The sequence below is a fragment of the Gymnoscopelus microlampas genome, assembly GCF_963454915.1.
Source record: "Gymnoscopelus microlampas genome assembly, chromosome: 8".
In the NCBI taxonomy this organism is placed as follows: Eukaryota; Metazoa; Chordata; class Actinopteri; order Myctophiformes; family Myctophidae; genus Gymnoscopelus; species Gymnoscopelus microlampas.
Genome location: NC_139945.1, coordinates 54328426 through 54352216, shown reverse-complemented (window position 1 = coordinate 54352216; position 23791 = coordinate 54328426). Strand labels below are relative to the sequence as shown.

At 40.4% G+C, this 23791-nt stretch overlaps 1 protein-coding gene across 1 annotated transcript in view; it reads left to right on the top strand.

The window, feature by feature from the left end:
* The window catches only part of LOC311050651 (uncharacterized protein), a gene marked incomplete at its 3' end in the record, with an annotated part of 141064 nt that overhangs the window by 110051 nt on the left and 7222 nt on the right, over positions 1-23791 (top strand). Inside the window, exons 3-6 of the mRNA XM_084064737.1 lie at positions 3434-3504; positions 5175-5276; positions 5429-5528; positions 12473-12539. Of these exons, the coding sequence (XP_083920863.1) occupies positions 3434-3504; positions 5175-5276; positions 5429-5528; positions 12473-12539 (340 nt within the window). The remainder of the gene's footprint in view (positions 1-3433; positions 3505-5174; positions 5277-5428; positions 5529-12472; positions 12540-23791) is intronic.

The window sequence follows — 23791 nt, the reverse complement described above, 5'->3', positions numbered from 1 at the left end:
TAGCTTTGAAAAGCTTGGTTGGGATGGGATCAAGGGCACAGGTACATGCCTTAATTTTTCCTGTCAAAGTGCTGACATAGTCAACACTGACATGCTTGAATGTAGTCATCGCAAATGTAGGCCCCCGCCCAGGGAGATCCCATTGAGTACCTAAGGGGGAGTTAGAGATGAAATTATGAATAGGATTAACAATTTCAGCTCTGATATTGACAATCTTATCCCTTAAAAAATAATGTGAAATTCATTACATTTCAAAGCAAGTGCTTGATCATTTAAAACTGTAGCGGGCCTAGGATTTAAAAGACTGTTGATGGTGGAAAAGAGGACTTTATGATTATTTTGGTTTTCATTAATTATGTCTGAGAAATGGGTTTGTCTCGCCTTTCTGACAGCAGTGTTATAATTATGTAGGTGTTCTTTAAACTTTTCAAGATGGACATCTAGTTTATTTTTCCTCCATTTTCGCTCAGCTTTGCGGCAATTTCTTTTTAGCTGACAGAGGGTGGCATAATTCCATGGTGTTTTATGGCTTTTATACCTTTTCTTAATTTGTAGAGAAGCCACTGTATCTAGGGAGTGTGGATACAGGATACAGAGTGCTATCGACCCCCACCTCAGGGAAAACATCTGTGGATAGTGTCGAAGGCTTTCCTGAACTTGATGAAGCACAGCACCGCCGCCAGGTTATTCCTCTTTACCTCATCAATGATCCTCCGTAATGCAAGGAGGGCTAAGGTGGTTCTCCCCTCTCGGAATCCGTTTTGATTTTCCCTGAGGTGGGGGTCGATAACACTCTGTATCCTGTTCATTATCATGCGGTTGAACATTTTTGCAATGATACAGGTCAGGCTGATACCGCGGTAATTGTCAGGTTTTGAGAGATCTCCAGATTTTAGTACCGGGATGATGTGTGAGTGAGACCATATTTCTGGCATAGTATGGTACTTGGTCCACTCATTTTTCCCCTCTACCCCAAATCTCTTTGTCAAAAATAGCAGATCTACAAGCTCACTCAATTTTGTCAGTTCGTACATTTTCACAGAATGTTCATCTATTATGAGCTGTCCAGAAGTCCAGAATAGTGAGTCTAGGGTTGATGTGGTTAAACTAACATGTTCAAACTGTGTCCATTTAACTCTTACTTCATACTGGAGGGGGAGGGGCTAACCTCCAAGTATGATGTAAGAACAAAATGGCCGCTGTGTGAATATGGTTCATTGAGTTTACATTGATATTTATGTACAGTCATAAAACAATGTATAAGACCTCACGTCTTCTATACTCATCATGTGTAATGAATGTTTGTTTGTTGTTCAGTTTTAGAGAAGAAAGCTTTAGAGAAGAAGATGGGGATGAAGTCCACGGATCAGACATCAACACCTCCCCTTCCTCCTGGTCACAAGGTTATTTTTGCTATTGTTTTGACTTTATTTTTTTATTTTAGTTTAGTTTTAATTCATTTTAAAACAGACTTAATAGTTTATTTTATTTCTTATGTTATTATATTTTGTGTTTTAGTGTATAGATATATAGATATGTAGGGTATGTCATAACAGTAGACGTGCACCCAGTGGTGCGTTGAGGGTTACCAGCTGGAATTAAATTCACTTTTAAAACGTATTATTACACGGCTTGGTTGAATGCTTGATTCTGAATGGAAAATCACTGAATTCAGCGCTCTTTTTTTAATAATGACCGCTGAACTCAATAACAGTCTGATCAAAGACTCAGAGCACCTGCTCAATTCAATCTACGTTGCTTGATTTTTTTTCCGTATCCAACATGGCAGCCATGTAAACACAATGTCATTTACAGCTAAACAGTACACTCGAGAATGTGGAAGAAATAAACATTGCAGTAACAGAATATTGATTCTATTTGATCAACATGTGTTCAATCCGTTGTTTTCCGAGCCGACCGCGTTGCACTGGACGCTGACACGAAGCAGATCCAGCATTAACAAATACGCACAGGGGCCTGTTCCTCAAAAGGTGAATAAACTAAGCCTGGACTTAAGCCAAATCCAGACTTGACATATAAGCCTCGTTTATTCCGTTCCTCAAAGCAAAGCCAGGCTGAAAAGGAGCGACTTTGTCGAGCTAGGCCTTGTCAAGCCAGGCTGTGTCGAGCCAGGATAATGAAGGCAAGCTTCACGTATTTCTATAAAAGACCATGAAAATCGATAGCAGAATCCTTGAACTTGACCAATCATGGAGTCCAAAACCAGAGCGGCGTTCCTCTCTGTGGCTGAACAGCAGCATTGCAGCAGCTCATGGAATCATACAAGGAAGTGAAATGTATTATAAGCGCGACCGCAATAAATAGATCCAGGGAGAAAGCGTGGCAAAGTATTGCAAGCACACACAGAGTGTGTGTGTGTGTGTGTGTGTGTGTGTGTGTGTGTGTGTGTGTGTGTGTGTGCGCGCGCGACGGGACGGCAACGGGACGCACGGGACGGGACGGGACGGGGGGTGTACCGCGACTGGGGGCCGCGACGGGATGAGCGGGGGACGGGGGAACGGGGGTACGGGGGGGGGGGGGGGGGGGGGGGGACACGCAATAACCCCACATTTGCAAGACCACTTTGGTAGAGGTTTGGGTTGTGTAGTTCATGATGTAACTCCAAAGGTGGACAAGAAATAAAAAATAATTTCTCCATTGACTAGAAATTGATAATTTAAAATATGCTCCTCATTGACTTACATTCAGTGAAGAGGCTCTTTTAAACCCGTAAAATATATATATATATATATATATATATATATATATATATATATATATATATATATATATATATATATATATATATATATATATATATATATATATATTTTATAATATTAAAAAAAAATCTGTAATATATTATCAAACATCTAACAACAATATGAACTATAGTGTTAACAGAGTGACAATGACATATCACGAGTCATTGTGAAACAATTATGATTCATGGTCACACTATTTCAGTAATATAATTAATTTGATTATATTTAATTTATTATTGTATTTATGAGTCCATATTCAAACACATGTGTTGAATTAACTGTGGAAAAACTTGAAGAACAAGGCACTGGATTAAGTAAGCTTGGCTGTTAGCCTGCTCCTGACCAGGCTAACTTCACAGCTAAATTGCCATGGTAACTAAGGTAGGATTGCTTCAATTCTCTTTTGAGGAATCGGCTCATGGCTAAACTTAGCCCGGGTGAACTGGCTAAACTAATCTTCAAGCTAATTCAGCTTTTGAGGAACCGATTCAGCCCTAATCCTGGCTAAATTAAGCCAGGATAGGTGTTAAAGCCAGGCTTAAGCTTTAATTGTCTTTTGAGGAACAGGCCCCAGATGTTTTCACTTATTTTAATATCATGCCAGATGTTCAGCTTCTATATAATCTGGGAGTCATTCAAGGCCTACTTAAACTTCTTGTTCTCTCTAGCTTCATCAAGCGTCTGCATCTACAAGAAAACCTCCTGACTTCACTAATGAACCTGGACCTTCACACACAAAGTATGTGAATCCTCCTAAACAATATAAACACTATAACACTATACAATATACACAACACTATATCACAACCATTTGATCTCATGCTGAGTTAAATGCGCACAAAAAGCACAGAGGTACAGTTTTATACAAGGGCTGCTAAAAAGGATAATCCCAAGAAAGCACTATGGCTTGTTTCCATTGGGGTCCTGTGTATTCAATTCATCAGGACATTTAAAGACAAACAATAATATACAAAATATGCAAAAACATAATATAAACTAGAAGTAAAAAAAGAGACATTATGTACATTCAAACAGATAAACAGTCTGGGGGTGGGTCTCTGGTAAATGCTGTTTAGATTAAGAGCTCTGCAATGACCCCCAGCATATTTCTTGGATCACACTTAAAGAGCTTGTAGATTACATGTCGGTTTCCATGTGTCATCATAATTGACGTGCGTGCGTGCGTGCGTGCGTGCGTGCGTGTGTGCGTGCGTGCGTGTGTGTGTGTGTGTGTGTGTGTGTGTGTGTGTGTGTGTGTGTGTGAACTTCTATGCTTATCCAGCTGCATGTCTATGAACAGTAACAGTTCAAATGATTTACCTTTGAACTTCAGTTGTGAACCTGGACCTGAACACACAAAGTATCACTGATCTGTGTGAGCCTCAACTGATAGATGCAATTGATTAAATCATGTCAAAATTATTTATAATTTAAAACTGTTCTACTTTGTTTTTACTAACACACAGAAAGGTGACTTTAATATTAAAATAATGGACATGAAACAGTCAGTTATGTGATAGATGACGATGAGGATGGTTTTATGTCTTTATAAAAGATGTTTAAAGCTGATCAGGGATCGGTACAGCAAACACTCTGTCACCTTTGATCTTTAAAATGTTGGTTGATTTTATTCGTCAATATTTATATGTTTATGTCATCTTGTTGTTTTAAAATTTTGAAATACTCTGTTACAAGTAAAAGGCCTGTATTCAAATGTACAAAGGTTTCGACATTAAAATATATTTCTATGGAAATAACAAAACAATAGAACGTGCACACAAAATGTATTTCACCCACTTTTTTTACTTCTGTAAATCTGTGATGTGACAATAAAGCTGACTCTGAAAATATACTTCAATACTAAATATAAATTACTTTTCAAAATTAATATTTTTTTTAAATAGCAGATCTACACGCTCCCAACAGATCACAATGTGACACGCAAGCTTATAGATCTGCTATTTTCGATCTAAATGGTAAATTCCACCTTTTTAGACATCCTTTAGGAGGATTTATTTTAATTATTATTATTTTATTATTATGATTATTGTTATTGTTAGTATCATTATTTTGCCTCTGGGTGGGTGGTGGGGGTCTAGTTTACACTACAAAGAGCTATCACACCTACGCACACCTACGCACACACACACACACACACACACACACACACACACACACAGTCACACATGCCTACACACATGCCTACACGCATGCACGCACGCACGCACGCACGCACGCACGCACACACACACACACACACACACACACACACACACACACACACACACTGATAGGTCATGTTTCCACTCGTACAGATATATCATATAATATTATGACATAATACCATATGTGTTCCTCATTGTTTCTCCCTATGCCCCTTTGTATTTTCTATCATTGTCTTTCTCTCAGCTGGGACTCCATCACAGCCCTCCCTCTCTCTGCAGCAGACATGAGGAAGTCTTGGCATAAAGACTTCCCACAGAGCTACCGTGACTCCCATGTCCGCTGGCTGTGAGTGTTCGTCACACAGAAAGAAGAACCAATACAATGTGTTCTCACCATCTTCTAGACCCCAGACTAGCTGAACAATTATCACTCATTGAATGCTGAGTCGAATGGATGTCTGACCCTGTCTCTCTCATTCTCTGTGTGTTGGTGAGCAGTGTAGAGGACATGTCAACAGGAGACCCAGCTGAGGACAGTGACCTGGTGACTGATGCTCAGAACATAGAGAGGAACATATATGAGTCAGCTAACAATGAGGTAAGAACCTAATATTCTCTCCATGACATGTATGTACATGTTCTAATGAATACATGAGCTACAATGTAGCGTGCAAGATTTAATTGTACATCATTCAGTGACATAAACATTACACCCAGTGTGAAGTGAATGGTGCCAGCATCCGGTTTTGAAATTGAGTCTATATAGGAAGTGACAGTTATATAAATGTTAGTTTTACCCCTGCTGTGTCAGAAAGATCTCCAGTCAAGTGGGTGCGTTTTTGACGAACTTTAGACTTGATTTTATTACTTTAATAAACATTGTCATAAATACTATATGCTTCCAGTCGCTAGTTTAAAGTGTTCTTTCAATCATCATGATATGCGTTTTGGTAAATTATGGTCCCATTTATTTTAAAATTGATGATAAAGTAGGGTATGCTCTATGAGGGGCGGGATGACTTGATTGACAAGCTACCCAACCAATAGCATTAATTTCCGGTTGCTTAGATATGACGCGTTATAACCAATATAGAAAGATGGCGGATTTGAAATCGTTGACAAATAGGCTTCATTTACGGATTGTGGAAACCATTGGTGTCACTCTGTCCATTTATTTTTACAGTCTATGGTGTGCTGAGCCTGCGTGTGTGTGTGTGCGCGTGTGCGCGTGCGTGTGTGCGTGCGTGCGTGCGTGCGTGCGTGCGTGCGTGCGTGCGTCAGCCTGTGTGTGTGGGTGCAGGTCTTTAAGTTGTGCATGTGTTGCATAGACCATATTGTGGCATTTTGTGATTTGTATTCTGATTTGTGATATATATATGACTTGTGTGAATAAATCTGATGATCTGATTGCCATACATGTGTTGCATAGACCATATTCACGACCATATTCACGACCATCAGATTTGTGCTGCAATCAGCTGCAGATGTTGTTGCTGTACTCATATGGACATAAATACAGACTTAACACACTTGGTCACTTGAAGGAGTGGTTGACACCACTCAAATAAAAAAAGCAATAAACAAACAAAAATATTTCTAAAATAGGGGTGCCAGGTGAACCCTAGCGTCCGCATTCTAAGGTGAACATTCGAGAAAAACAGCCGATATACAAGCTTACAATGCATCACAATGCAACCCAATGGGAGCTTTTATATCGGCTATTTTAGGTAAACAGATTTGGTGTTGAGAGAATAAAGCATCAGACCTACTTCAGAGCCCTGGGGGACCCCGTTCAACTATGTATAAAGGGTTAATGTGGTTATCGTTGCTGTCGGGCAGAAACTTTGTATCTCCACGTTTCAATCACCCAACTTAATGCCCCATTTCATCATACAACAGTGTCACTCAAAAGTAGTGAAAATAGAAGATCTACAAGCTAACGACACCTGACATGTTATGCCCCAGTCTAGGGGTACCTGAGACACAACATGAATATGTTCCCGCTTATCCCAACTCCCAAGTAGCCACACAAACAAAGGGTTTAACGTGCAAAAAGTAGTAATAACAAAGTTTGGGTCATACATAAGAGTTTAGGAATAACGGAGGAGTTCTGGATCAACAAATCAAAATAACTAATTGGAAATGTAATATCTCTGACCTACCAAAAGAACCAAGAATACAATATCTTACCTTCCTAACATAAACAATATGCAAAAGGATCATCCAGCTCAAAAGCAACCTATACTCTATACCAACTCTATATCAACGCAAATAACTCATAAGTAACTGAACAAACAGAAGGTATGGTGGCCAGTTGGCCTGCGGCACTGAGGTCTGCGGGAACCTCCATCCTATGGAGACACACAGGGACTACAAAATTCACGACCACTATTGAGACAGTGCACCCACGCGAGCGTTGATGTACTGCAGTTATCATTGCTTTCTCATATGGCATCGTAAAATACCGTAATTTCACTGGTTAACTACTGAGCGTTTTTTTTGTGTTCTAATAAAGTGTCCCATTTGTTTTATTTGTCCTTTTTAATGTGACATACCTGCCATCTCAATATACAATCCACAATATACTATAGTGGTCGCATGGTATATATGTCACAGACGCATCCCTTAAGGTTTTCAATAACCAGATCTCATGTATAATTTTTTAGAATATTTATTTTGGACAATTATCCAAACAGCATCTTGCAAGACTATTTGTATATTCATATTAACCTGGAGAATTCACTAAGTAGTTGAAAATCTCGGGACATGTCACTCCTCCATTTAGTTGGGTTATTTCCCCAATTTACATTCAGGTAAGTTAATAAGTTAATAATAACGGTAAACCCACACATTTTAATTTGTCATGTACCGTCGGAGCTCTGCGGTAGGGAGAACATTAATATAAGCCTGAAATGACATGTTCAAAATATAGACATGAACAAATAAATCAGTCGGGATTGGGAGGAGAATTCTCCTCTTCAAGCTCGGCGCTCGTAGACATTGATGTCACTGAAATGTGACTACTTGTCTGTCTGCCGTCTCCACTCTGCTGTGTTAACAGCAGAGAGAGAGACATGGAAACGGAATAGATTGGAGAGAGAGAGAGAGAGAGAGATGGAAACGGAATAGATTGAAGAGAGACGTGGAAACGGAATAGATTGATGAGAGAGAGAGATGGAAACAGAATGGATTGATTGGACATCTCAACCTATTGCCATTAACAGGAATCGAACTCTCAACCTTCGGATTAATAGGCTGCAACACTACCTATAGTGCTATAGCTTTGTCCAGGCTGATGTTGTCTGTTGAAGATGATAAACTCTTGCCTTCTGTCATGAACCAAGCCAACACTAAGATCACTCGTTCACAAACCATTTACCAATAGAGAAATTGTATGTCTCCTCGCAACCGAAAACAGTGAAAGCAGCCGATCTACAAGCTCAGAAACACGTTCTATCTGAAAAGTTTTGAGATTGTAGATCGGCTATTTTCAGAATGAAGTATGTCATACATTGAAAAACCGTACTCTCAAATAAGCATTTCAGGTTATCTTTACCATTTGCACATGTATTCATTGACAGAGTCATGTTGTTTGCAATTCAACTTAAATGAAGTCTGCATCAAGTGAGGCTTGAACTGGCGACCTTGAGATTGTGATGCACTCATTTAAGAGAGACGCCATTGGACCAACAGACAAGGAACTGTGAAAAAGGAGATCACACAGATGATACAGTTTCACGCAAATAGCTGAAAAATCCTGGGTTTAAGTGTTTTTCAAACTGCTCAAAATTGCGGACAATCTAAGGGCGGAGCTTACTGGTCAAAGCGATAGATGTGTTCCTCATGAGTCAAGGCAAGTGTAAGCAAGTTTCACGACTTTCGGCCAAACGAGGCATGACTTTTGCCTGTTTAAATTTTGCATTTAAAAAAAATTGCTATAGCGCTTTGGCCAATTGGAGTGAGATTGGTTTCAGTGATATTTGGAATGACTCTCTACATTACTGCAACGTTTCAAAGAAATGTGAGTCTTGCATGTATGTGTTAGGGGCAGATGAATAATTTTCATAAAACTGCAATAGTTAAAATCTATTTCCTCCTGGGATTTTTGAGTAATCTGCACGAAACATTTTACAGATGAACTTAGGACCTTTGCCGACAAAACAAAAGCGGCGGATTTTCCATAAGTGAAAAAATGCAGAAGTTATGAGCCAATGGCTGTTTTTCATATAATTCAAAATGGTGGGCGATCTAAAGGTCAGAGGTCAAAAGTCAGACCACGAAAGTTGTCGGGCATGAAGAGACGCATGTCTGTATCGAAGTTTCATGGTTGTAGGTCAAACAGGGCATGAGTTGTACCTGTTCAAAGTTGGCACTTTCAATTGAGTGCTATAGCGCCACACTTTGACGAATGAGTGTGAGAATTATTTCTTGATAGTTTTTCATGAGCATCTACCATATGGCCGAGTTTCGTAAAAAGCGTATGCACGGTTAAGCCAGAACTGCCAAAAACAAGTATTTTTCAAACTGCTCAAAATTGCGGACAATCTAAGGGCGGAGCTTACTGGTCAAAGCGATACATGTGTTCCTCATGAGTCAAGGCACAAGTGTAAGCAAGTTTCACGACTTTCGGCCAAACGAGGCATGACTTATGCCTGTTTAAAGTTTGCATTTTCAAAAAATTGCTATAGCGCCCCCCTTTGGCCAATTGGAGTAAGGTTTCAGTGATAATTGGAATGACCCTCAACCTTTCTGCAAAGTTTCAAAGAAATGTGAGTCTGCATGTATGTTTTAGGCGCAGATGAAATTGAATTGCAGTTTTATTGCATAAAACTGCAATAGTTAAAATCTATGGAATCCTGGGATTTTTGAGCAATTTGCACGAAACCTTTTACACATGAACTTTGGACCTATGCCGACATAAAATAGGGAGCGGATTTTCCATAAGTGAAAAAATGCTGAAGTTAAGAGCCAATGACTGTTTTTCATATAATTCAAAATGGTGGGAGATCTAAAGGTCAGAGGTCAAAAGTCAGAGGGTGAAAGTTGTTCAGCATGAGGAGACGCATAATGCATTCAAGTTTCATGGCTGTAGGTCAAACAGGGCATGAGTTGTACCTGTTCAAAGTTGGCATTTTTCAATTGAGTGCTATAGCGCCACCTTTTGACGAATGAGTGTGAGAATTATTTCTTATCGTTTTTCATGACCATCTACCATATGGCCGAGTTTCGTAAAAAGCGACAGCACGGTTCAGCCAGAACTGCGAAAAGTGGCAGAAGAAACAGAATAAAGCGAATAATAAAACAGGTCCAGAGCTGAGCTCTGGCCCCGTAATAACCACAAATACGACCACAGTCGTAGCAGACACGTTGTGAACTTGTAGTTTAGCTTTATTAACAATACAAGCCCTACTTAAAATGAACAGGGTTCCTCAGGGGTCTATTCTTGGCCCTCTACAGTCCCTCTACAGATCTACACACTATTGTGAGCTTGTAGATCTGCTATTTCCACAGAATGTTTTCCCCAGAATAGGGAGGCTAGGGTTCATGAGGTTAACAGTGTTCTACTTACATGGGGTTAAACGTATCAATACAGCAACATAGAAATACTCTGTTACAAGTAAAAGTCCGTAATTCAAAATGTACTTGAGTAAAAGTATGAAAGTATTGGCATCAAAATAAAAGTACTCATTATACAGAATATACCATTTCAAGTTTTCAAATGTGTAAACATCTTTTGAAAATAGCAGATCTACAAGCTTGTAGATCCGTAGCCGTTTTCAAATGGTGGTTTTGTAATAATAATCAATCTACAAATTAACTAGTAACTACAATTTTCAAATAATTGTAGTGGAGTAAAAGTACAGAAAATTGGAAATACTTAGTATAGTACTTGAGTAAATGTTCTTAGTTACTTTACACCACTGCAGAAAACGTTTTCCAAGCTCCATACAATTATATGGGACATATTGGTGTAAGCAAGTCCAGAGAACGCAAAGAGTATTGTCTGGCATTTTTTAGCATGATGAACAGATGGATAGTTAGCCTTTTTTACCAGGTGCTCGAAGAGCGCCTGAGTCTAAGAAGAGGCAGACCTACTAGTCATCGTTTCGACATATTACAGATTTGAATTCGACACATTTTCGACACATTTGCGTCATTGGCTGTCCTTTAAGCCAATGGGGATATTTTCCCATACTCTGCACGGGCGGCCTCGTCCTCCCAAGCTATGGGTAAGCGACACCTATTTGTCATTGGCTGTCCTTCACTCCTTTAAGCCAATGGCCACACGAATGGGGAGACGGCCCGCCCCCCCGCAGTAACATCGCTCCGCTGTCCGCTCCCCTCATTCACACTGCAACAGTTGCAGACAGTGCAAGTTGTATTGCAGCCTCAGGCAGGAGGGTTAGCCTAAATGCTAGCGTGCTTCGTTAGACCTAGTTTGGCTATTAAGTTATTATTTGGCCATGTTCACACTGACTTCAATCTTCGCTATTGTTGGGAAGACCTGTGTGGTGTCTAAAAATGTTGCCACCACTTATATAAAAAACATTATTATCGTTTAGCGTCGCAGATTCTGTTGCCAGGTTTGGCGAGAGAAACAAGCAATCCGAAAAACAAGTAATCAGGTCTATGAAAACAAACACACACACACACACACACACACACACACACACACACACACACACACACACACACACACACACACACACACAGTCACACACACACACACACACACACACACACACACACACACACACACACACACACACACACACACACACACACACACACACACACCACCTGGGAGAATATGACTTCAAGTCATTTCTTTCTTGTTTTATTACAGTGTCCTTTACCACAAGATGCTCCGCCCGCATGGGGCTTACAAGCAGTGGTGGAAAAAGTACTCACATTTTTTACTTAAGTATATTATATATATATATATATATATATATATATATATATATATATATATATATATATATATATGGCAGATATACAAGCTAAATACGCATCGAAGATGTGTTCTTTTTGCACCCGGCAGCATGATGCTACACCCGGCAGCTAACATTTTGGATGTGTAGAGCATAGAACATTAGTTAATCTTAAGATATATGTTGTTGATCCTCCTGTCGGCGACATCTGGGAATATCACTGTAATGATCAATGGAATGACATGAGGGTAAATGCGCGCAGCGTCCTTCATACAAGAGACGCACGCACACACACACCCAACATTTCTGCTTTTCACTACAGTTAACGGGTGGGGCTATAGCTTCAGATACAATAATTTAATTCACTTTATGGCTCAAATACCAGCAGAAGTGGATGTCTCAGTGGTGCATGAGTTAACGCAGTTTTCCATTTGGGGGGATTTGACAACGTGAGAAATATGATGTGTGGCGTGAGTTTGTGTGAAGAGGGTCATTTGTGTGTGTTTTACGCTCATTATGTGAGCGTTGTCAGCTCTGGTTAATGAACAGTGTGTTAACACTTGCTGTAGCATCACTCTGTCATTGTCTGTTGATGTGTAAAATACAGGAGGAATACAGGAAACTGATGGATGAGAGGAGGTCTGAGCTGGAGAAGAAGAGTCAGATGAAGATGGGTAAGGTTCTAGCCACACATGCACGCGCGCACACACACACACACACACACACACACACACACACACACACACACACACACACACACACTTAAGGTTTAAGTGGTTCTACTTTGTTGATCTGGGTCCCCCAGGGATCTGTACTTGGTCCACTCCTTTTTCCCTTCTACACCAAATATCTTTGTCAGTAATAGCTGATCTACAAGCTCACAAAGCGATATTTTCACAGAATGTCATAATCCTTTATGACTGCTCAGAATAGTGAGTCTAGGGTAGGTACTCTCACAAAAACATTACACAGTAATCCTGGTCACAATACTGCCTCCCCCTGGCCAGCCGGGGCGCCTGATGGAGGGGAGAGGAACTGTTTGGAATAACGTGTTCCTTCCACGCCCTACGTCCTACCAGAAACTCCCCCCTGTCAGTTGGCTCTCATGCATTGAAGGAGGCAAGAGCTCGGCCCTGGCCTCCCTTGGTTGGCAGAGGGAGTGTAGTGCCCAGGATTACATAGACAAGTGGCACGGGGTGTAAAATTTGGGTTACAAAATCGTGGGATAAAACATTTAAGAAAAAAATAAATAATTGTGAGTTTATGTGTTGATGTGGTTAAACATGTTCACGTTGTGTCTAGCCTGGGCAGCATTCCTTTTCGGGTATATGATCCGGTCGGGAGCGGAAGTAAAAAAAAGAAAAAGTGGCCGGATGGGCAGAACCGGAAAGACGTCTCACCCCAAAATAGGTCCGTCCTAATAAAATCCTTGATGCGGCATAGTTTAGCTTATTTTTTAAATGTAAATGTGCGTGCACTATCCGGAGACTATTTAGCATCGGTATTATCCCACGGGGAAATTCTATTCCATTTAAATAGGGATTGGGGAACCAAAACAAAGCGGCACCGCAAAATCGGATGGGCAGAATCCGGAAAGAGGATTCTTTTTTCTTCTTTTTTTTCAGTAGGCGTGGCCTAGACCGGATCATATGGGTCTTTTGTAACGCAGACCAGGCTTTCCTCCGAGGTGGAAAGACTGGTGATGCGAGGTTACGTTGTGTCCATCGTACTTCATACTGGAGGGGCAGTGGGACCTCCAAGTATGATGTAAGAACAAAATGGCCACTCTGTGAATATGGTTAAAGGGACATTTTGCCGATTTTGCAACTAGATCTTCTTTTAATGAAGTTTAGGACTTAAGAAAGAAGATCCTTGTGTATAATCTGTATTTTTAGATATCTAGTAGTCTTCGAAGATATCGTGACTTTATTTACGTCACGACCATATGGTCTCATTCCTTTCCGCACTACATGTCTCGATGCGTCACAGTCAGACCAGCTCCAAAGACAGCCCCAACCTTCTTGGACTCCACCCCATAGAGTTGTAAATAATCCCCACCCCTTTAGCTGCAGAGTGACACATTACTTTACCTGAGTTACATCTTCCGATAGTTGTACTTGAATGTTGACATGAAATGATAATCCTGTTTTCAGTGTTTCATAAGCTCAAGCCTGAAAGAATCCAAATACTGCGTGGAGCGACGGTAAACAAACAAACACTGGTGAAAGGCTAGGATCAAAATACCAAGGATTCGACAGTGATGTCACTACTATGCGACACGGAAGTAGAACTGCATAAAGATACCAAGGATTTGTCAGTGATGTGACTTCACTAACGAATCCTTGAACATATATGTAACTAGATGAACATGTGCGAGGTACACGTTCTTCAGCCAGTGTTGCCAGATATTGTGAGAGATATAAGCAACCAGGTCTATGAAAACAAGCCCAAAAGAAGATAAATAGGCCAAGAGCACTTTACCTAGACATGGGATATTATATATTTGAAAATTGCCGATCTACAAGCTCACAACGCTTCGCGACCCATTGTGAGCTTGTAGATCTGCTATTTACAAAAAAATCTTGAGGGGGGAAAAAGTGCAAAATGTGGAATATTTTTGACACATAATGTGTCAAAAATATTCCACATTTTGCACTTTTTCCCAGGGAGCCCCTAACAAATAGTATTTGTTAGGGGCTCCCTGGCACAAAGAACCACTGGTTTAAACAACAATCAAAACATTTGGAAACAAGCCCAAATATCAACTAGGCCTACATTTTAGAAAGAAGCCGCTTATAATAAGCAGACATGGCAACACTGGCATGCTGTTTGTATGTTGTTGTTGGAAGTCACACCCACATGCAACCTCCCCTCCCCACAAGCAGGGGCAGTGCACCAAAGCATTATGGTCATTGTAGTAATGCAGCAGTCCAGTCAAACCCTAGTCAAACACACAGATTTCATTATTTTTCTGGTGCAAATTTTAAATGGTGCTACTGTTATCTACTACAAATACTATTACCATTGAGTGATTGCAGTTTCTTCCAGGGGTGAAATGCTCCTTTAATTGAGTTTACAGTGATATTGATGTACAGTCATAAAACAATGTATCAGACCTCGTGTCTTCTATACTCATCATGAATGTTTGTTTGTTTTTCTCCTGTAGAGAATATGATGAAGTCAATGGGTGAGAGATAAACACATCCTCTTACTCTTGACGAGGTATTCATAGTTTGGCATTTAGCATCTGATTTTATTTTGTTTCGACTTTTCTTTTTCTATTTTTTATTTGCACCAGGCTATGGGTCTAGGACACGCATAGAATCTCCATACTCTGGCTATGGGTCTAGGTGGAATGAAGAACCTCGAGTTTCAGACCAAATGTAAGAATTCAATTATTTAAAATTTGACATGATTCGAACTTCAACTGTGTTTTTACTCGAAAACACAAACATGACTTTAACATGAAAATATTGGATATGAAACAGGTAGTTATTTGATATATGACAATCACAGACATTTCTTGCAAGGATCGTAATGTATTGTAATTCACAGAGTTGTAATTCATTAGTGTGCCCACTGGCAAGCAAGTACTCACATTGTCTTCACTTTTTAATATTTGTTTGCTTGTTTGTTTTTTACTAAAGTAAAAGTAGCAATACCAAAATGTTAAAATCCTCTGTTACAAGTACACAAGATTGTCATCAAAATATACTTGCAGACCAAAGTAATGTCGCATTAATGCATCACATCTTTACACGTCGTGGGCTTGTAGATCACCCATTTTAAAATAACCAAAGTATTAAATAGGGCTTAATAGTGGTTAATGTATGATTGTACAAATCGGTAAAGTAACTAGTTACTATATTATATTATTAAATTATAATATAATATTATTATTCTATAATATTAAAATGACAATGTTTGCCCCTGAGATGTAGTGGAGTAGAAGTACTAGAAAAATGTACTCCTCAGAGCACAAGTCTCCGCCAGGGTAGGTAGCTTATTGTAAGCCAGCAAAGTTTCACGCTGCGTTCATGATGTGAGACATTTTGTTCAAAACGGATCAATCCTGCAAACTTTGGAAGCCACAGGATGGAATATCAGCAATCGGACTGATCTGTCTTGATCATAGAGATAATGTGTACCAATTGGCGTGACATGTGACTCCTGCCCAATTACCGTAAACCCTCTGTGCAATGGGCACAGCATTTTTACCTTATTTACCTTATTGTCACTTTTAATACTATTTATTCATAATGAAATTAATCCTTTTTTTTGTTGCCCAGAATTAACATGAATTTCACATAAACAAAACATAATTATATATTTATAACTGAAACCACTGTCTCTCCTTCTGGGACAGTAACACTGGCTATCGGTCTGGGACAAAAAGAAGATCAAGATCATTATACTCTGGCCATGGGTCTAGGACAAGCAGAGGATCTGGCCATGGGTCTAGGACAAGCAGAGGATCTGGCCATTGGTCTAGGACAAGCAGAGGATCTGGCTGTGGGTCTAGGACAAGCAGAGGATCTGGCCATGGGTCTAGGACAAGCAAAGGATCTGGCTTTTCGTCTACGTGGAATGAAAAACCTCGAGTTTCAGACCAAATGTAAGAATGACATTAATACAAATACAAATACAAACATGACTTTAACATAAAAATATTGGACATGAAACAGGTAGTTATTTGATATGACAATCACAGACATTTCTTGCAAGGATTATAATGTATTGTAATTCACAGAGTTGTAATCCATTAGTGTTGCTCACTGGCAAGCAAGCACACTCACATTGTCCTCACTTTTGTATTTTTGTTTGCTTGTTTGTTTTTTACTAAGGTAAAAGTAGTAATACCAAAATATAGGAATCCTCTATTAGGCCTACAAGTAGGCTACACAGGATTGTCATCAAAATATACTTACAGTACCAAAGTAATCACATCTTTACATTTTCTGGGCTTGTAGATCCCTTATTTTAAAATAACCAAAGTATTAAATAGGGCTTAAAGGACAACTTTGTTTTTTTACAACCAAGGTTTATATTTTAGCTTGTAATTAAAGTAAATAAATGATGAGTGTAATTTTTTTTTCATTTACTGCTTTCTATAGTTTTAGCATTTTTTGCAATATTTTTTACAGTGGGCGGGGGCATTCTGTCCGGTGGCTAAATATGCCTTTTTTACACAATAAAAAAGGTCCGGCTGTCTGAGATGGCCAGATGTGAGTTATTGGGGGCTAGAAGAGCTACTGTAAATAATAATAAAGAAAACGCCGGGTTAATGTGTTAAAAAAAATACATATTTAGCCACCGGACAGAATGCCCCCGCCCACTGTGAAAACACTGTAAAAAAGATTGTGAAAATTGCTAAAACTATAGAAAGCAGTACATTTAAAAATTTTAGCACTCATCTTTTATTTACTTTAATTACAATCTAAAACATAAACATTGGTTGTAAAAAAACAAAGTTGTCCTTTAAGTGGTTAATGTAGGATTGTACAAATCGGCAAAGTAACTAGTTACTTTACACAATTTAAATTATTTAAAAATTACAGCGTTTGCCCCCGAGATGTAGTGGAGTAGAAGTACTAGAAAAATACTCCTTGGAGCAAAGGTCTCCGCCAGGACAGGTACCTTATTGAGGGCCAGCAAAGTTTCACACTGCGTTCATGATGTGAGACATTTTGTTCAAAACGGACCAATCCTGCAAACGTTGGAAGCCAATCTTAGCAGATCAGGATGGAATATAAAAAGTCACACCCAGTTTGAAGAGAGTGGTGCCTTTGATGAGTTAATTTCATTAAGCTATATGAACTACAGGAACAATGTTAAATCCCTGTCCATTAATTTCAAGGCTGCTCAACAGGAAGACAGAGGGGACGGGGCTTAAGCAATTACAGCCTGTCCCACTTGGCCGTCTAAGTGCACCGAGCAATTTTCGGAAGTTTAGCAAGCTGGGTACTGGAGCTATGGCTGTTTAATACCCAGCCAATAGGAACAAAGAGGAGGTGGGGCTTAAGCAGTTACAGCCTGCCTCTATTGGCCATCTAAGTGCACCTAGCAAGTTTCATAGGTTTTCGATGCTGGGAACTGGCAATGGTGTCACACGTGGTCCCTGGTGTGGCTCATGTGATGGCAGACCTCTCACCAGTTGGTGGCAAGTTTGGTGCGGATCGCAGGTCTGCATGTTACGTGTGTGTGTGCGCGCGCGCGCGTGTGTGTGTGTGTGTGTGTGTGTGTGTGTGTGTGTGTGTGTGTGTGTGTGTGTGTGTGTGTGTGTGTGTGTGTGTGTGTGTGTGTGTGCGCGCGCAGGCACGTGTGCAGTGCTGCCTCGCACATGTGCAGTGCTGGCTTGTGTGTGTGTGTGTGTGTGTGTGTGTGTGTGTGTGTGCGCACGCGCACGTGTGCAGTGCTGGCTTGTTATGGCGCTCGTTCCGTGCCACGTCAAACCTTGACGCGTCACATGAACGTGTGATTTTTTTTAATGCGTGCGTGCGTGCGTGCGTGCGTGCGTGCGTGCGTGCGTGTGTGTGTGCGTTCTGCGCATACACTACACGAAAGCAAGCGTGCCGTGTTGCATCAGCGTGTGAACGTGTCGTGTAATGTGACTTGTTTTTTTTTTATGCGTGCGTGCGTGCGTGTGTGCGTGCGTTCAGCGCAGAAAGCAGGCGTGATTATATGTGTGCTGCACCGCATCATGTGAACGCCTGATATATGTGCTGCATCGCGTTGTGTGATCGTGTAGCCTAAAAAATATAACATTATTATCACATGCATGTATCCAGGTTAGTGGCATTGATACAATTTAGATATTAATATTTGTTTCTAAATACCCCGCATTAAATTAACTAAATAGCCTAATAATAATAAATAATATTGTTTCGCCATTGTAAGCTATATCTTTATCTATATCTATATCTATCAGCTGCAGCTCCGCCAGAGAAATATTACTGAAGTTTGTTCGGTATCGTTTGTTCCCATTATTTATGTTATGTTATGGCCTCATTAATTCGAAAATGCGTCTTTTATTTATTCGGACAGCAGTCGTATTTTGCGGAAATTCGCTGGCGACTGCTAGACCTTTGACCAATCAAAATGCGTTTATGTATTCATTATGTATTCATCCCATCCAACTCCTGTTGAAGATGAGCGCATTGGTGCTCAAAGTGGGGTCTGGGGACACCCCTGGGTCCCAGGGGTGTCCCCAGACCCCACTTTGAGCACCAATAAAACTCTGCTCCCCCAGGGGAAAGAAAAACAAAAAAATCAACATAACAACATTAGCACCCCTCACCCTATTCTGTTGTTGCCAACCACAGAAATTTGCCTTTGTTTTCAAATCGGGCTTATTTGCATTCGGCCGAATTGTTAATGGGTGGCCATTAAAAAACGGTTTCCCCGTCAAACCGGTTCTCTTGCCAGGCACCAGCGGCTGCTGGTGGGGGGCCAGTGGGGCCACAACCAGCAGCGCCCACCACAACGCCAGACCCGCCACCACCAGCAACCATCTCCGCGGCCAGCAGCACCATAAGTGCGCCCCTGCTCCCCGGATTACAGCGGCGCAGTTGCGCCTACAGACCTCTCTGCTATGACGAGCCAGCAACTCAACCCAAACTAAGCCGCTTCCCAAATATACTTGCATATTGTGTTTTATTCACGTTTCTCTCGCTTGCATTAACGCTGATGGCATTTGTTCTCAAACCAAATGGACCCTTATGGGTCTGTAACTCTGAGAGTGTACAAATGGAACCAAATGGACCCTAACGGGTCCATTTGGTTCCATCTGTACACTCTCAGAGTTAAATTAACATTGATTTTACAATATGAATTGGGGTCCCAGAGATATAAATGCCATTAAATGGCGGTCCGCAGCCTAATGCATGTCAAACTGGGGGTCCTTAAAATTAAAATGGTTGGAAATCACTGCTAGAGAGCCCTAAAAATCTTCTCTTATGGGGGTCCCTGGCATATCTTTTCAAATGGGGATCCGCAGGCTGTCAAGGACCCCCAAATTGACACTTAAATTTGGGGGTCCTTGACATGAAAACCACTGATGTATGATACCGACTTGGGCTGGATAGACCAATCGACAGTGGTGTCCAGTAACTAGGCTACATTTAGCTGAAGGACCGCCTGCCGCTCCAAGCCGCTCCGGCTGGGGCCGCGAACCACGCGTCGCACGGACTGACACAAAGAGATCCATAAGTGCGGAGAGAGAGAGAGAGAGAGAGCGAGAGAGCGAGAGAGAGAGAGAGAGAGAGTTGGGTGGGGAGGTGTTTACACTATGAAGGGCAAACTGTCTGTTTCCACCTGTACAGTTAGAGATATGTCATATCGAATATTATGTCATAACAGCATGTGTTCCTCATTTTTTCTCCCTCCTCTTTCTATTTCTTTGTCTTTTCTATCATTGTCTTTCTCTCAGCTTGGACTCCATCACAGCCCTCCCTCTCTCTGCAGCAGACATGATGAAGTCTTGGCATAAAGACTACAGACAGAGCCACCGTGACATCTATGTCCGCATGCTGTGAGTGTTCATCACACAGAAAGCAGAACCAATACAATGTGTTCTCACCATCTTCTAGACCCCAGACAGGCTGAACAATTATCACTTATTATATGATGAGTTGAATCTGAGTTTGTCTCTTTCATTCTCTGTGTGTTGGTGAGCAGTGTAGAGTTCATGTCAACAGGAGACCCGGCTGAGGACATTAAGGACCTGGAGGCTGATGCTCAGAACATAGAGAGGAACATGTATGAGTCAGCTAACAGCCTGGTAAGAACCTAATATTCTCTCCATGACGTTTATTTACATGTTCTAATGAATACATGAACTACAATATGTCATTCAGTGACATAAAAAAATAAAATACATGTTTTAAAATGTTCAAAAAGGTGTCCAAAATAGGGATGCCAGGTAACCACATGAACCTTAGCGTCCTTATTCTGAGGTGAACATTTGACGAAAATAGCCGATCTACAAGCTTACAATGAATCACAATGTAACCCGCTGTGAGCTTTTAGATCAGCTATTTTAGGCAAACAGATTTGGTGTTGAGAGAAAAGACCCTCAGGGACCGCGTTCAACTATGTATAAAGGGTTAATTATCGTTGTTGTCCGGCAGAAACGTTGTATCTCCACATTTCAACCCCCCCCACATAACTTAATACCCCATTTCATTATACAAGTGTGTCACTCAAAAGTAGTGAAAATAGCAGATCTACAAGCTCATGAAGCCTCGCGATGCGACATGATGTGATCTTGTAGTTAGCTTTAATAACAATTTAAACCATATTATGTACTTAAATGTCCTTCACCCTGTCCCTCCACTCTGGAAATTCAAACACACTCAAACCCCACAAGACGAAGCTCCGCACCATGGGGGACCGGGCCTTCTGCTCAGCTGCTCCTGAGCTGAGGAATGCCCTCCCTGACCATCTGAGAGCACCACAGTCCGTTGACACTTTAAAAAACATTTTGATTTAACAAGGCTTTTGCCTAGATGGACTCAGTGATGCCATGTGTGTTTTGCTTAACCTTTTTTTTCTTAACTGTGTATAGCTGACCTTTGTTTTTTTTATTATTTAAAAAAAAATATATAGCACTTTGAGATTTGGTTCAAATATAAAGTGTGTTACAAATAAAATGTATTATTATTAATAATGTATTATTAAATTGAACAGGATCCTCAGGGATCCTGTTCAATTTCCCTCTACAGATCTATGCTCTTGTGAGCTTGTAGATCTGCTATTTCCACATAATGTTTGCCCCAGAATAGGGAAGCAACAGTGTACTTAGATTAAACTGTTCTCTTATACCTAGTGAGGCCCTGATCTGTCCAGTCTTTTATTTAGCTTTTCAGAAAACCTTAGAGTGAGATTTGGTGACGTGTGCAGCAAATATTATTATTATTAGTAGTGGTATAATGAATTTATCGACCCATGTATGGGGTCACCACCGCACGCCAACTTATGTTTTGTATTAATTGTTGTACTTAATGTTGCACCCAGTTTACCACACCAGTTGTAATACCCCAACCAGGTACAGCTGGTTATACTGGGTGGGTGTGCTATCATTTTCCAAAGCTAACCCTCAATGATGAAATCAAGTAATTGTAAGGCAGAAACTGGTGGTACTGTAGGTGGTGATTAATAGTGTGGGTGTGATCATTTTGGTGGGGCGTCTGGGGGTCATCCCCCAGAAACGTTTTAATAGAGCAGATATCATTTCCTGTATTCTGGTGCATTTTGATAGTGAGGTTGATACTTTAACAGGCTTAACTAACATGGGAACAATATGGGTAAATGTTTTCATTTCATACATCAACAAGCTAAACAGAGACATTGATTTGATAACTGAAGCAATTAAAGAGCCATCTTTGATAATAACCACTCATTAATATATCTTTATGATTGAATGCAATTAACTAGAATGTATCACTTAGATATCAAATGAAGTATAATGTGTACACTGTATGTGGGAATGACTGGAGTGTATTCACAGTCATAATAAATATAGTGACAGTAGGAGTCAGTGTAACAGCCTGTGTAGAGATGAATACTCTTACTCTCCTATTGGTCATATGGTGCACCTTGACTGATGTGTGCACCATATGTTTCCTATTCAATATTCACATTGATTTTCATAAAAGTCTGATAGCTATAAAGTCAAGACAGACTGCACATAGTATTCTAAATTGTCAAATCCCTTTAATCACTCACCTCAGCAATAGAACTCTCTCTCTCTCTTGTTAACGTATAGAACAAATCTACAAGCTAATAACGCGCTGAAAAATGCTTGAAAATTATTTTTGCACACGCATGAATCCAAAGGTCCCTCCCCTTTTAACTGCCTGCTCTTGGCAGCGCAGCTTGACACACAGAGGAGTTATAAATAATTAGACGTATGTCAAATTCAGTTAATAAAAACTAAGGTTACAAACTTGACCGGACAGAGAACATTCCAGTGTACACCTGGCAGCTAACATTATGGATGTGTAGATCATAGAACATTAGTTAATTTTAAAATCTATGTTGTTGATCCCCCTATCGGCAACATCTGGGGATATACTGTAATGATCAATGGATGACATGAGCGTAAATGTGCACAGCGTCCTTCATACAAGGGACGCACGCACGCACACACACACACACACACACACACACACACACACACACACACACACACACACACACACACACACACACACACACACACACACACACACACACACACACAAACACACACGCACCTAAAATTTCTAATTGTCACTACAGTTAATGGGTGGGGCTACTTCAGATACAATAATTTAATTCATGTGTGTCTCATGCTCATTGCGTGAGAGTTGTCAGCTCTGTTTAAGTCTGTTAACAGCTTGATGTAGCTTCACTCTCTCATTGTCTGTTCATGTGAGAAATATAGGAGGAATACAGGAAACTGATTAATGAGAAGAAGTCTCAGCTGATGGAAAAGAGTCAGATGAAGATGGGTAAGGTTCTAGCCGCACGCACGCACGCACACTTAACCACTTAAAGTTTAAGTGTTTCTACTTTGTTGACCAGGGTCCCCCACGGGTCTGTACTTGGTCCACTCCCTTTTCCCTTCTACACCAAAAATCTTTGTCAAAAATAATATTCACCAGATGTTCGTACATTTTCACAGAATGTTCATCTATTATGTTGTGCCCAGAATAGTTGTTTATTTGTTTATTTGTTGGGATCCCCATTAGCTGTGCCCTAAAGCACCGCTACTATTCCTGGGGTCCACATATACAAACAATACATACATTTAAAAAAACAAAACATAAAAAAAAAAAAAAAGTACATTAAACTTTATAGTCCATATACAAAATTATTTTAAATACAGATGCAGTATATGACTAATTAAAATGCATTAAAAACAATCTGGTACGTCCTACAACAA